The sequence below is a fragment of the Aptenodytes forsteri genome, unplaced genomic scaffold, assembly GCF_000699145.1.
Source record: "Aptenodytes forsteri isolate BGI_AS27 unplaced genomic scaffold, ASM69914v1 Scaffold53, whole genome shotgun sequence".
In the NCBI taxonomy this organism is placed as follows: Eukaryota; Metazoa; Chordata; class Aves; order Sphenisciformes; family Spheniscidae; genus Aptenodytes; species Aptenodytes forsteri.
This window is the reverse complement of record NW_008795909.1, coordinates 2,945,546-2,959,026: the sequence shown is the minus strand read 5'-3', so window position 1 is coordinate 2,959,026 and position 13,481 is coordinate 2,945,546. Positions and strand designations below refer to the sequence as shown.

The following is a 13,481-nucleotide window of genomic DNA, read 5'->3' as shown; positions in this document are numbered from 1 at the left end:
GGTAAACTAATTAAAAGACAGTTCCTAAAGGAAGACTGTGGCTTTGAGCAGCTGTGGCCGTTCCAAAACAAAGTGCCAAATCTCAACAGAGGAGCTGCAGTCAAGTGGAAAATTTCTGCCTGACCTCTGCTCTCGCTATTAATTTGCAGGAAAACTAATGACACATATACATATTCCCACAAAATTGTTCTAATTGCTAATTTGCCAAAGGAGCCCAGTTTCCAAATTAAACATGACTGCAGTCTGTGAGGAAAGAGAGAACAAAAAGCTGGAACGCAGCGAGTGTGCTGCGTTTCACCTCCGACGACCATTTGCGAGCCTGAACCAACAAGTTAATGAAACACGACCTTGTCGATCGCTAGCGAAGTTTTTCCTTTTTCCGTGTTTTATTTGATGACACTCTCCTCTTCCAGCCGGGGTCCGATCCCTGCCGGTGCTGTTACCAAAACACAAGCTAGGGTAAGGGAGGAGAGGGCTGCGCTCCCTCCGCAGACCCTCGCTGCTGCTTTCTTTGTTGCATCTATAGTGCGAAGGCTGAAAAATCGGTTGTGAATTAGAGCAGAATAACAAATTATGAATGGTGTTGGTTTTGTTGCCATCTTGAAATATTAATCTGAATGGTAAACTATTAAATCTTAATATTGGCGTCAATTAGAAACGCGAAAGCGCCCATGGATGATTGTGCAGGGCAAAGATCAGGGAGGGACCGGGCTGGGAGGGTTTCTTTTCCTGATGGAAACTCAACACGGTTTCTCCCTGTTTGCATTTTCTATTTAAAAACAAGTTACTATGATTAGAAAAGTTGTTCGCGCTGGTGTTTTGTACACAGCCTGTTTCCCACATACTGTAATTTTTGGATGAGGTATCGTTGCTGTCAGAGGGGAGGGAGCCTAAGTCACAGAGTTAGCACTTTAATGAGCAGGAACTCTTGCACTGCAGTAAGGCACAACACGGGGCACTCTCCAAGTACGCCGGAGAGTACAGCCCTTGCACCAAAGAGTTAAATGTTTTTGTCATGTTTGTACTGGGGATGGGGGGAGGGAGGATTTCCTCCAGCCTTAAAAAAAACCAAACACAACAAAAACCCCCAAAAACAAGAAGGGGAAAAAAAACCCAACAGAAAAACCACCAAACCCCACAAGTTTTAGGTCCTAAAATTCTGCAAATTCAATCACTGAACCTTGTTGGGTGCTTTGTTCAGTTTTGTTTTTTGAGAACACTTCCTCATACTGTTTTAACTTAATCATAAATACCATAATTGTTTCAGCGTTCGATATCCTGCTTAGGATTTTATTATTAACCTTCCCTTTCAATAAATAGTCATGTCTTCCTATTAAAGGTGAAGACTGAGTCATTTTCTTTTTTTTCTTTAGATATAAACAAAGCAGAGAGGTAACCCTCTCCTTCACCCCATAAAATAGATTTCCAGTAAGTGGCTCTCCCACTAGGGCTAAGTCTGATTTCTTCTTGTGTAAACATTTTACATGACAATAGTGGCTGCACATAAAAAAGCCCCTGAAATTCTTTTAAAAGAAAAAAAAGAAAAAAAAAAATATATGTGTTTCTAAGTGTCACGGTGGGGCCATACCCACCGCTGCAGGGCAGTGACTCCTCTGCGATGGATGCTGCCGCTCTGGTCCCAGCTGGGGCTGAGGATTTAGCTGCACCGAGTTCCTGGGACTGAAACACTCTGGAGCAGAGACTCCTTTTCCTGACACCAAGGGTGAGAGAGAAAGCTAACGCTGGGCCTAAAACTTTGGTAAATGCTGTGTCTTCCTCTCTCGTTTCAGCCTGGACACATTAGTGTATTAGATGCAGAGCCTGGCAGGCAGCAATCACTTAGCAGGTGTTGTTATTGGCAGGAATACTAAGGAAACCGAAGCTGAGGAGTGAGACTTAATGAAAACCAGTATATAAAAACAGCTTTTGTTGTGCTTGAGAGTCTCGCCTAAAACTTTGGTAAATGCTGTGTCTTCCTCTCTCGTTTCAGCCTGGACACATTAGTGTATTAGATGCAGAGCCTGGCAGGCAGCAATCACTTAGCAGGTGTTGTTATTGGCAGGAATACTAAGGAAACCGAAGCTGAGGAGTGAGACTTAATGAAAACCAGTATATAAAAACAGCTTTTGTTGTGCTTGAGAATCTCTTTTTATTGCTGCGTATCGTTATTTTTTTCAAACTATAAAGTACGGCTACAGCAGCTAAAATGCTCAGTCATTACCTCAACAGTTAAAAGACTTTTTTTTTTTTTTAATGCTTTGTTATTACAGTTGCTAAAAACAGTATTTCAAAACAATCATAACTGCTATGGTTAGGGTAAAAAACACATTAAAGAAGGGATAACTAACAGTGCATTTTATTTAAAGTGCCAAAAGTTTCTTTAAAAGTTTTCTGTCTATTTTTAAAAGAGGGCCATAGCACCTAGTATGCAGAATTACTTGTTGGTTGATGCTTTTTCCTTTTCCTTCCCTTCCTATGAACTTCGCCCTAAGTTAATTCCCCAAAAGAAAGCACATTTCCATTTCAACCTATTATGCTGATCACTAACACCAATGAAAATACTATGTAGGGGAAGGTATCTTAATAGCAAATCCAGAATGAAAATTCTTGAGAAATTGTTGTTCTGGCTTTTGTGTTGTGAGGTTTTTTTACCTTGAAAAAAATTCACCTTACAAGAATGTGTCACAGCATATTCCTTCACAGACAGCTTTGTTCTCACTTTATTCAGGCCTTCAGTCTCACCAAAACACGACATGTAGCAGTAATAGGAACAACCTCGCGTGCTCCCGAGTGTTAAGTCGTGAGATACTTCTGTTTTCTTTTAAAGCGTTGCACCATTGGGCATTTTAATCATAAAGTTGGACATTTCTAAAGAAGGCATTTAGCACCGCCCCAGCACATGACGTGGTCTCCTTCCCCAGCCCCCTCCTGCCTGCCCAGCAGCTCCTCAGGAGCAAGGGAAGAGCTGCCCTTTGCAGTACACCAGACATCAACGGCAACCTCCCCGCGTACGTACCCATCCACCAACGATTTAGGCCATCCACCACTACACTACGGAAGAACATATTTAAATCTCATCGGCTTTAATAGAACTAAAGAGCTTTATTGAACAGATGTCTTGGTGGACTGGTGTAGTGAAACGTACGGGCCACTCCACCGCCCTTCCCAAGGTCAAAATTACTGCAAGGAGCTAAAGCCACCCGAAGGTGGGGATGTGATGGATGGACGTGGCTAGACTGGACAAGCAACCCTTCCCCGAAGCTGGGCGAGTTTTGAATCGATGCACAACCACCAAGGCTGTGGTCCAACCGGTCCAAAACCACCTGCCCAAGCTGCTGCCTGAAGCCCAAAAGGGAAAGACGGTACCAACGGTCAGCGTGGATTACAAATGGCACGTGGTTAACACAGACGCTCAGTCACCGATTTTACCTGCCAGTAACAAAATAGTTTAAAAACAAGCATTAAGATCCTTTAAGCAGAATAAAAACATTCCCCAGTCATGAAAAGGCTGTAATTTTAAATCCCAATTCACTGCCATGTTTGGATTCGCAGCCGCTCTTTCCTTTAAAATCACCGATGTACCGTAATATATTAATTCTAACACACACCTTGCATTAGTTATGTTGGCAAAAAAAATTTAATTACTGGATGTAAAGAATACTTTGCACTGCAATAATGGTCATCAGATCTTTTTACCAAAGTCCTATCCCACTGAGTTAAAAGGACTAGGGTCTAGCACAGTCTATGCAGCGCCTGTGTATTTTTTTCACTAGGAAAGCACAATTTATGCAAAACACTATACTTCTACATTTTATAATTAATTTTCAAATGCTTCACCTATACATATTTTAATAATTTCTGATTTATCAGATGGTATCTATAACAGATCTTTTTACCAAAGTCCTATCCCACTGAGTTAAAAGGACTAGGGTCTAGCACAGTCTATGCAGCGCCTGTGTATTTTTTTCACTAGGAAAGCACAATTTATGCAAAACACTATACTTCTACATTTTATAATTAATTTTCAAATGCTTCACCTATACATATTTTAATAATTTCTGATTTATCAGATGGTATCTATAATAAATTTTTCTATATTTCATAAATGAAAATCTTTTTACCAAAGTCCTATCCCACTGAGTTAAAAGGACTAGGGTCTAGCACAGTCTATGCAGCGCCTGTGTATTTTTTTCACTAGGAAAGCACAATTTATGCAAAACACTATACTTCTACATTTTATAATTAATTTTCAAATGCTTCACCTATACATATTTTAATAATTTCTGATTTATCAGATGGTATCTATAATAAATTTTTCTATATTTCAATAAATGAAAAGAAGGCAGTTTCAATCCAACAACAGAGTGCCACACAATATAGGCCTGTCAGGCACCAATTTTTACTTCTAACATGTAAGTTAAAGGATAAGGAATTTATAATGCTGCCTGTGAACGAAACCACTTTTCATACACAAATGTGATCTTTTTTTTTCCAAAGGGTAATACAACAGTACATTTACATAAACTAATCCAAACAATCTATGTATTTGACAATGGCAAACCTCACACAGACTGCCTATTGTTGGTTTACATCTTGGAGTTCTTTATGTTGGCTTGTAACACTGCTCTAGCTGTCAAAGGTTTGACTTGGACTCTAAATAAATGGTTATAGAAGTGCTGTGCAGCGATATTGGACTTCTTTGCAAAAGAAAACCTGCTGTGTATGAATTCAAAAGCTATTAATTTTTCAGTCAAAAATATTCATGCCTATTTCTTTTAATAAAGAAACACTGTGCTGAGCAACTGAGAGATAATGTTGACTAGTGGTACAGAATTTTCAATAGAGCAGTTAAAAATAAATTTAGTAGGAGGTCCCCAACGCTGTTAACACTAATCTTCATGGCGACACCGCCTGGTATCTCCGTAGCCTACAACACCCGCAAAAGCTTCCTGCCCTCCACAGCTGAGCATCGATCACGAGCTGCCTTGCCAAACGCTGCTCGCCTTCTTACGATTTCCTCCCTTCAGTTTTTAATCCTTCCTCCTGAGGGGCACCGCTGTTATGAAAGGCCTCAAGGCAGAGTGCTTTGAGACTCCCAGATTATTCCGCTGTTTTAATTTTTAATCCAGTAAGAGCTATAGAAACCAAACCTCCTCCCCATTCTGTTGGGTCTACATACTTTGCCAACAATGCGCTGAAGCATTTGCATTCAGGCTGAGATGGATGCGAGGAACCAGAAGAATGCTATTCTACTCTAGAGGGCTGGTATCCACCGGATCAAGCCATTTTCAGCATCTCAACAGCTTAAATGGAAGGGTTTATACCTACCACTCAACTCTCTCCAAGAAGGCATCGAAATTTCCCGTTGACTTTGACATCTGCTCCAGTGTTGCCGAATAGCCTGCAATTTTCTGTCTACTAGCCTCCCTACGCACTTCTGCAGCCATTTATTTCCAACTACATGGAAACTGAGAAATCCTCTTCTAGTAAAAATGGGTGCGCGAAGTGTTTAATGATTTTATGTTCTCTATCTCTGTAATGTGTTCTGTTTCAGACATTAATTTTGTCTACCAACTGCATCTTGGCAGGCTACCATATTTGCTGGGTTAATAGTCTGACTCCTTTTTATTTCTATCACCATAAATCACACATATATGGGTGTGTGTTTGCTTTATTTATAGAAAAAAAAAAATCAGTCAAAACAGATAAACCAATACTTTGTCATTATGCTGCATCATTGCATATTGATTAAAATTGCTAGTACTAACTATAGATTGTCAACGCTCAATTAATTTTCACACAATGACTCAAAGCAAAATCAAATAAAGCCAGTGTACCTTTAAATCTTACAAATCTTAAAATCAGGAAGCAAAGCACTCTCTCCATTTTGAATAATCATTGGAAGCTCTGAGGAACATTTTCAGCGTTAAGAGGTTGGGAGAAAACAACAGCTGAAGAAGAGTCATTTTGGTCAGGGAATGAGATGGTGGATTTGCCCAGCTTTGGGGGTACCCAGGAGTTGACTTGGGCTGCAAAGCCACTTGCTTCCCCCGCACCCCCTTTTTTAAAGGGCAATCTGGGGCAGAGAAGGTTTCCCTTCTCAGTTTCAACAGTCTAAAACCTGATACCGGGTAACCGCAATTATCATCAAAACGTGCTGCTAGAGTCTCTTCTACTGTAAATGTCTGTCAGACAGGGAGAAAGCAAAATAAATACACTAATTTAATTACATCTCCTTCCTAACACTTCCTAAGATTTCATGCGAGTCGGACTGATGCAAAGCGACTTACAGGCTAGTACGCGAGGCCAGAAAAAGGCCCAATGCATCAGCTTTAGAACAAAACTTCTTTCAAACCCCCTGAAGAGAGGGGGACGACGAAACCCGGGTGCCCGTGGCGGTGCCTCCTGCAAAGCAGCGCTTTGCATCTCCTCACCGCGACCGGCTCCACAGCAGGCCACGCTTCGCGTCACGCGCTCCGGTGGGGAACAGGAAAGAGAAGTTTGTTGTGAGGTTTTGTTTGCTTTCGGCACAGTTCGGTACTTACGGGCTGAGGGGTGGCTTTTGGTTCAGTCGACTTCACATGCAGGTGTGTCATCATGGCTTGCAGGCGCTCTTTATCTTTTGCAAGCTGAAAGGGGGGAAAAAAATATCCTCTGTTACTCGTACGAATAAAACCCAGCCTCTGCTTATTCCTAATTAAACAGCTGGCACCGAGGCATGAGACAGAAGAGTTTTACTGCTGAGTAGTTTGGAAATTGTATACGGTCTATTTGTGAGGTAAAGCTAACGCGTGGTGCTGGGTGTCACTATTTCCCAAAGCAAAATGCATTAGCCCTCGAGTGAGAAGAGCTAGACCTGCCGGCACCAAGAGCTTCACTCTAGCCCTGACAGCTAAAAGACAACAGTGAATCATGTCTATTAACCAGCCCCACTCCAGCTCAGGAGGCGCAGCAGAAAGCAAGCGAGGCAGCGGCTCCGAGACGTGTTTGCCTCCCTTCAGACCAGAAAACAAGCGGCACAAATGGACCGTGGCTTTTACGTCACGTACAGGCTTTGCAGCATGCGCAGTGCAGAGAGAGCGGTGGTTAAACCACACGAGGCACCTCCGTGGGGCACGGCGGGCGGCCTTGGCTCTAGAAAACGCCCTGCTTTTCCTTGAGAAGGTGGCACAGCCCCTCGGCGGGTCACTCTGGGCAGCCAAGGCTGGGAACCCGAGCGGGGGCACCCTGAGCAGCAGTGCGAGTTGCCAGCATCCCTTTGGCATACGCCTGAGGGCAGCAGGGTGGGAGAGGCTAACGTTGTCAGGAACCGCCCCAGAGCCCTCATCTCAGGGCACACAACGCCACAGGCCCGATGCTTTCGCCCTTTCTCATCGGTCACATCATGCCCAAGAGTTGGGGCAAAGCTCCTGCTCTGGACGTCTCCTGCGTTTTTTGGTTGAGATCTGCACCAGGCCACAGCTGGTGTCTCGGGATCACACCGCACGCATCCTTGGCCAGGACGGCTTCCCAATGCATTTCAATGCACTGGACAGACACTAAATCTCATTATTTTTGGAAACAAGAAATTTTTTGTATGTGCAAATAGGACTTTTTCTAGCTGCTCTTCAAAAAAAATACAGTGGAAAGATATTAAGAAATAATACTAATGAAAAAGGGGTGTTATTAACCTACATGCCCAACATAAAGGCTCCTGTTTCCAGCAGGACTTGGATCAGGTTCTTACAAATGACAATTTTTGCAGAGCTGAGTTTTTGCTTTAGACAAGCCAGATTCCTGGTGCCAAGAGGAGAACTGTGCTCGCATTCCAGCAAAACTTTAAACAACCTGCCCACCTTATCACCGTCATCTGTTTGTAGCAGTAAAGCTGGGCTAAGTGTATATAAAAGGAGACTTGGTCATAAATCCCCATTCATAACCTTACGGTCAAGGTTGTCTTGCTCTTCGCAAGGCGAGGGGTTTCTGACCATGCCAGAAAGGAGTCATGATGGGATAAAACTTGGCACATGGCTTTCCAAGACAGGAATTAAATAAGGGAAAAAATGGCGTCATCACTGTGTGCTCTGGAAGTGCAAAGGCAAAAATCGATGGGCTTTTCAAACAGCTGCTCTTTTCTTGGTCAAAAATCTCAATGGCAAGAGAGAAAACCTGACACCTACAGCAGATCTCCTACAATCTCATCACCAGATCTGCGCTGGACTTCACAGAAGAGCCGAAGGGCAGCGACAGGCTCTTATCGTAGCACTGCAGCAGAAACTTCTCCCTCTGAGAGTCCTCTGAGGACCTCTTCAGAGAAAGGAGAGGTCTCACCCCTCAGCCGCCGTGCTTCACACAAAACAAATTAAAACCGAGAAATAATTGTACTCTCAGTGCAGCTCTGTTGTGCAATCTCTCATTTGTAGCAGTCGCTGGGCGCACGGGCTGCTTGGCGGGGGTCATCTGTGCGTTAAATTTTGGTCTGCAGGCTACTGCAGAAGAACAACATCTTCTAGCCAAAATAAATAAAAGGCAGGCACCTGAAAGCTTCCTGCCTGCACCAGCGCGGCGGCAGGAGGGAAAGGCACCCGGGCAGCGCGGGGCACACCCTGCAGCGCTTCCTCCGGGCCCCCTCGGCGAAACAGAGCAGTGCACCTCCCTCCGAACGGCCGGGGTCCTTGTTTGTAGTGTTTTCACTCATCATCTTAGCAATGCTTTTAACGCCGTTTCTGGTGGATGGAGGTTATTAAAGATCCTCTCGACATTTCAGGCAGACACACGCTAGCATTTTGTCATAGTCTAGGAATTCAAACACTCACCCAGTTAGGCAGGAGTTTAAATTATGAAAAATAGAGGTCTCTCAGTTTCAAAGCACTGAAGAGAAGTAAAAAAATCTGAAGAATTTCTTTAAACTGTTTTTCCCTTAGGTCAGGAAGCAGTAGTGGTATAAAACTAGAATGTCACTAGTAGCCCCTCCGGTCAGTGGGGTCATACAAAAGAAGCCATGAGGGCTTGCTCGGCCACTGATGGGAGCAAATTCTCACTGGTGGCACCCACTGGAGTGCAGACGGTCCAGAAATGGGGATTATTAGTAGACATGCAGGAAAATGCTCTTGATCTACTGATAGTGCTCTTGGGCAAGGACTGTTCTGCCATGTACGAAAGGATCTGCTCTGTACAGGGGGTCTGAGGACTATAATACAGTCCCATCTGAAGCCTCATTCTTTTTTCTTAAATCCATTTGGAAAGCTCTGCATGGTGGGAGTTTTCAGATGGCCACCCAGTTCTTCATGATAAGCCTGATTTTGTGAGGTTTCCCCTCACCTCTGTGGGGTACAACCATGATGTAGGTGCCTAACTGTGGTTCAACAGAAAACACATCCAGAGCAAGGTACATGCTTTGCAAACTTGGACACCAAGACACATGCCTTGCCCCGGAGAGGTTAAAACCTAAAACTACACAGGTAGGAAAGGCAGGAGAGGGAAGGCACAGAAAGCGCAGGCCAGAAGGGGCTCAAGGCGAGGGGGCAGCACGGGAGTCTGGCGACCAAGGAGCAAGAGAGAAGGCATTAGGCACAGATGATGGAGAAATTGCACAGGAGGAAAAACAGACTGAAAATAATGGCAAGGAGCAGGCATGTGAAAATGGAAACCCAGCGAGGGCATTCAACAGGAGCAACATGGCCACACCAACAGGAAGGGGAGATCACTTCAGCAGTAGGATTTTGGACAGACCAAGGACAAAGGAGAAGGAAGCCAGTCATGGGCAATGCAAGAGACAACCAAGATGTAGCCTCTTCCCTTCCATTACGTGCCTAGTTAGGCTGTGCACTAGAAAGGTTTAGGATCCACTTTTCAAGAGTGTCAATGGATGCTTTAGGAAAACAGGCGCAAGCAGTGTTTTCACTACACTGAAAATGGCCAGCAGTCTTCATTTTCTCCTGTTAGGAGATACTTTTTTAAACTTCTCACAGCCTTGTTGCTGTCCTCAAATGTTTTTCCACTCAAAGATGGTGCTGCAAAATGGATGTCCTATTCCAGCTGAGAACTAGCTCAGGATAGGGATATGTTCCTTGTGTTTGTGTTTTACCCAGCAGCCCAATTCTCACTATTTATAATGGCAACAAATGATCATGTCAAGATGGTTTAAACAAAGTGAAATATGAGAAGATCTCTACCTTGTCTGTGATATTTTAAGTATGTTTGTGATGGAAATGCTGAGACCAAAGCTTCGAGATACTTCTGCAAAGGGGCATTTGCAATCAAACACAAAAAAGATCTGACCTGTTTTTTTCAAAAAGTTAATTTAAAAATTACTTTCTTTAGAAGACATAACACTTATCTCTGTCTACAACACTGATAAAACTATTGTGCGAAAAGTAAATAAGAGCATAAAAAAAAAAAAAAAAGACGACTTGCATTTGGGTCCATCACACTCAAAACCTGAAGTGCATCCCTCAGGTGGAATGAATTTGTTAAACTCTACCCCTGTCTCGATGGGGCTGTACATGCATGAAATGGTGCGGCATTTAGATCTTGCCATAGTGCCGGACCCTGAACAGCATGTGATACTTCATAGCTCCACTGGAAGGCAAAGCTTCTCGTCAGCGCTGAGCACCGCGGGTCAAGTGGGAAAGGCTACGGGTCCCTCTTCTATCTAGCTCACAAAACTCAAACAATCAACCACAGGGCTTGTTGTCACCACTCTGTTGGTAACTGCTCCATTGCAGGAGTATCAGGTCAATGGTCTTAGTCCAACTGCTCTTGCTACAACACGTTGGGCGCTGCAGACCACGTCATGGAAAACCCTGCTATTGGGCCAGGCTTTTGGTTTATTTTCTGTGCAAAAACAGGTCACAGCCAGACAAACTAGGTGCTGGAGGACAAATCCTTGTACATATTTAGGCAGATTTTTTTTTTTTTTTTTAAGTATCTGAGGACTGATACACAGGATGAAAAGAAAGGGAGAAGAGGGGAGTTACAGGTACATTTCAGAAGCAGGACCACCCTCCTCCTCCATCTATCCTAGCTGGCCAATGCACAGATGGTCTCAATCTGTTATCAACATCCCTGTCTAAATTAAGCCTCCAGTTCATCCTATCTGCTGTGCTAGTAGGATTGTTAAAAAGAAATCCAGAACTTTTTGGCCCTCACACCACTTTGAAATTACGTTCTTGTCTTGGGGACCTTAAGCTGCCTTCCCATGCAATGACTGCAAGCTAAGAGGTATTCCCCAGCACTGAACGGGTGCGAAGCTGTAACTTGGAGTCACCTATAACAATTAGTAGAATGCACCGCTGATAAATCTTTCAAAAAATATTGTCAAGGGCTTATGGAGAGGTGGTAACCAAGTATCATCTCTGTCCTGTCCAACTGTTAACATAGGGCATCCTCCTGTAGTTCCAGGCACAGCCATTCCCAGCGACTGCAGGAGAGAAGGATTAATGCTTTTCAAGCTGACTGTAACCGAAGAATCTAGATTTACCCTCAGCCTGAATATTACTGCATCTTGGTAAAAGATTATCTCATATCTCAGTTTACCAGGAAGACTGCAGATTATTTTTTTTTCCCTAATTCCTGAGAAACTTGTTAAAATAACAGATCATTTCTCATAACATTTTCTGCGAGACTCTGATATTTTATGACTGGTAGTTTGATTTTTATAAAACTTGTATTAAAATAGTTTATATTGCTTCAGCTAATAGTGAAAGAGTGTCATGACCACTGAGTTCCTGAAAGTAAAATTTAGGGAATATCTATGAAAGAAAAAGGGTAATTTGTAAGATAAGAAGATAAAAGGCATTTTTTTAAATGCTTATCTTGAAAAGTAACAACAAGAAGTTTAAGTGTGTTTTTGCTGATTTTTCTCTCCAACTATTTGAAGCTATAAATGACTTAACTCAGTAAAATTCCAAATGTAATTATCTTCTGTACTTAGCCCAAGGCTTTCCATATATCTCTACACTGCTGTCTTGCATACAAAATAGGTTTTTCAATAGCTGGTAACTATATAATGTACAACATTGTTTTAATTTCCCCTTCTTTGCTAACCTCTTGCCTACACGCAGACACACTGTCAAAGCCGCCCAGCCAGAGCAGCGAGGTGCAGGGACACAGAAAGGACTCAAAAGCATTTGGAAAGGCAGTTACACAAACAGGTCAAATCTTTGCATCGCATTCAATATATTCCAGTTTACTCACTTTTGGCACTTTAAAAAAAAAATATTTGCTACAAATGGCAAAAAATAATAGTAGTAATAATAATAATAATAATACATGGAGAGTATTAGTATATGAGAGACCACCAAACAAGCCAGGTCATGCAGCGTTTTGAAATAAACATCAACCATTTCCCCCGTTTATCAACAACTCTAAATGAAGGGGACCGTATTCTGCTCGCCCCCCTCCACCCACCCCACCCACCCCCCCCCGAAAGCATTAGATACATACTGATGGATTTCCAATCAGTCAGCCTGTTTAAGTTTCCTATTTCTTTTCAAGTTACGGTTTAGAAAAGAGGAAATGAAGCTGCAGTTTCTTTTGACGGTTTTTAAAACTACTACAAGAAGGTTTTGAAAGCTGGTTTTCAATCATAGGGGGAAAAGCAGAACTCATTTTTTATTGCTGTCGAGAATTGGATTTGATTAATACTGAGGTAATATTAAAATAAATTTTATTTTACCTGTAGCTCTAACTGCTGTACAACCTGCATTTGTACTCTACATTGGGCTGTACTTCTATCATCCAGCGCATGCTCACTGTTGAGATGTCTGTAACAATACACAGAAAATCATTAAGTGAAATGGATAAACAAAAAGGAAAAAGTAGTTACCAGGATGAATAAGCAATTGGAATGTTATCCAGCAGGTCTTCATCAATATCTAAGATTTTTAAGATCATTTGTATATTTTTTTTTTCCTCTGTCCTGCTTTGGCTTGTGTATCTTCCCATCGCTCATTATATCTTAAGCACATTTTTTCAGAAGGCGGCTCATTTGTATATAAGAGAAATTTTGCAGAACAGTTGTTTTTCCTCCATTAGGTAAATGAAAGTGAGATCAAGAAATTATAGTAAAATAATTTCATATATAATTTCATATTACTTGACTATAAGATGCTGGATATTTCTCAATGGACACATGCAATACATGAATAATTAAATCCCATAGAACCCTCATGTTTACGTGATTAAAAATAATAATAAAAAAAAAACATGATTGTGTAAAGAACAAAAAACCACATAAAGTTTGGTGTATAAGTATGTGCAAAATATGTACCAATGAAAGAGAGAAAAATACGGACAGTTACTGTAAAACAAATCATCTTCATCCAAAAGAAACAAAAAGTCATCCAGAACACTAGAACAGCTGGAATTCAAGGTTTATTGTAGTATGTGTTCTGAAAAACTTCCCCCATGCAAATGTTAAAATAAATTAAAAAAAGAAAGCCTTTAAAATAAAACTGCTCTAAGGCTCAGGCTAAAGCTATGTTTTGGGGCTAGTACCT

General features: G+C 42.1%; 1 protein-coding gene across 1 annotated transcript in view; it reads right to left on the bottom strand.

Annotated features, from left to right (window-relative positions):
* The window catches only part of FOXP1 (forkhead box P1), a 230,729-nt gene that overhangs the window by 23,447 nt on the left and 193,801 nt on the right, over window positions 1–13,481 (bottom strand). Inside the window, exons 9-10 of the mRNA XM_009284364.2 lie at window positions 12,659–12,746; window positions 6,546–6,629 (exon numbers count right to left, since the gene is read on the bottom strand). Of these exons, the coding sequence (XP_009282639.1) occupies window positions 6,546–6,629; window positions 12,659–12,746 (172 nt within the window). The remainder of the gene's footprint in view (window positions 1–6,545; window positions 6,630–12,658; window positions 12,747–13,481) is intronic.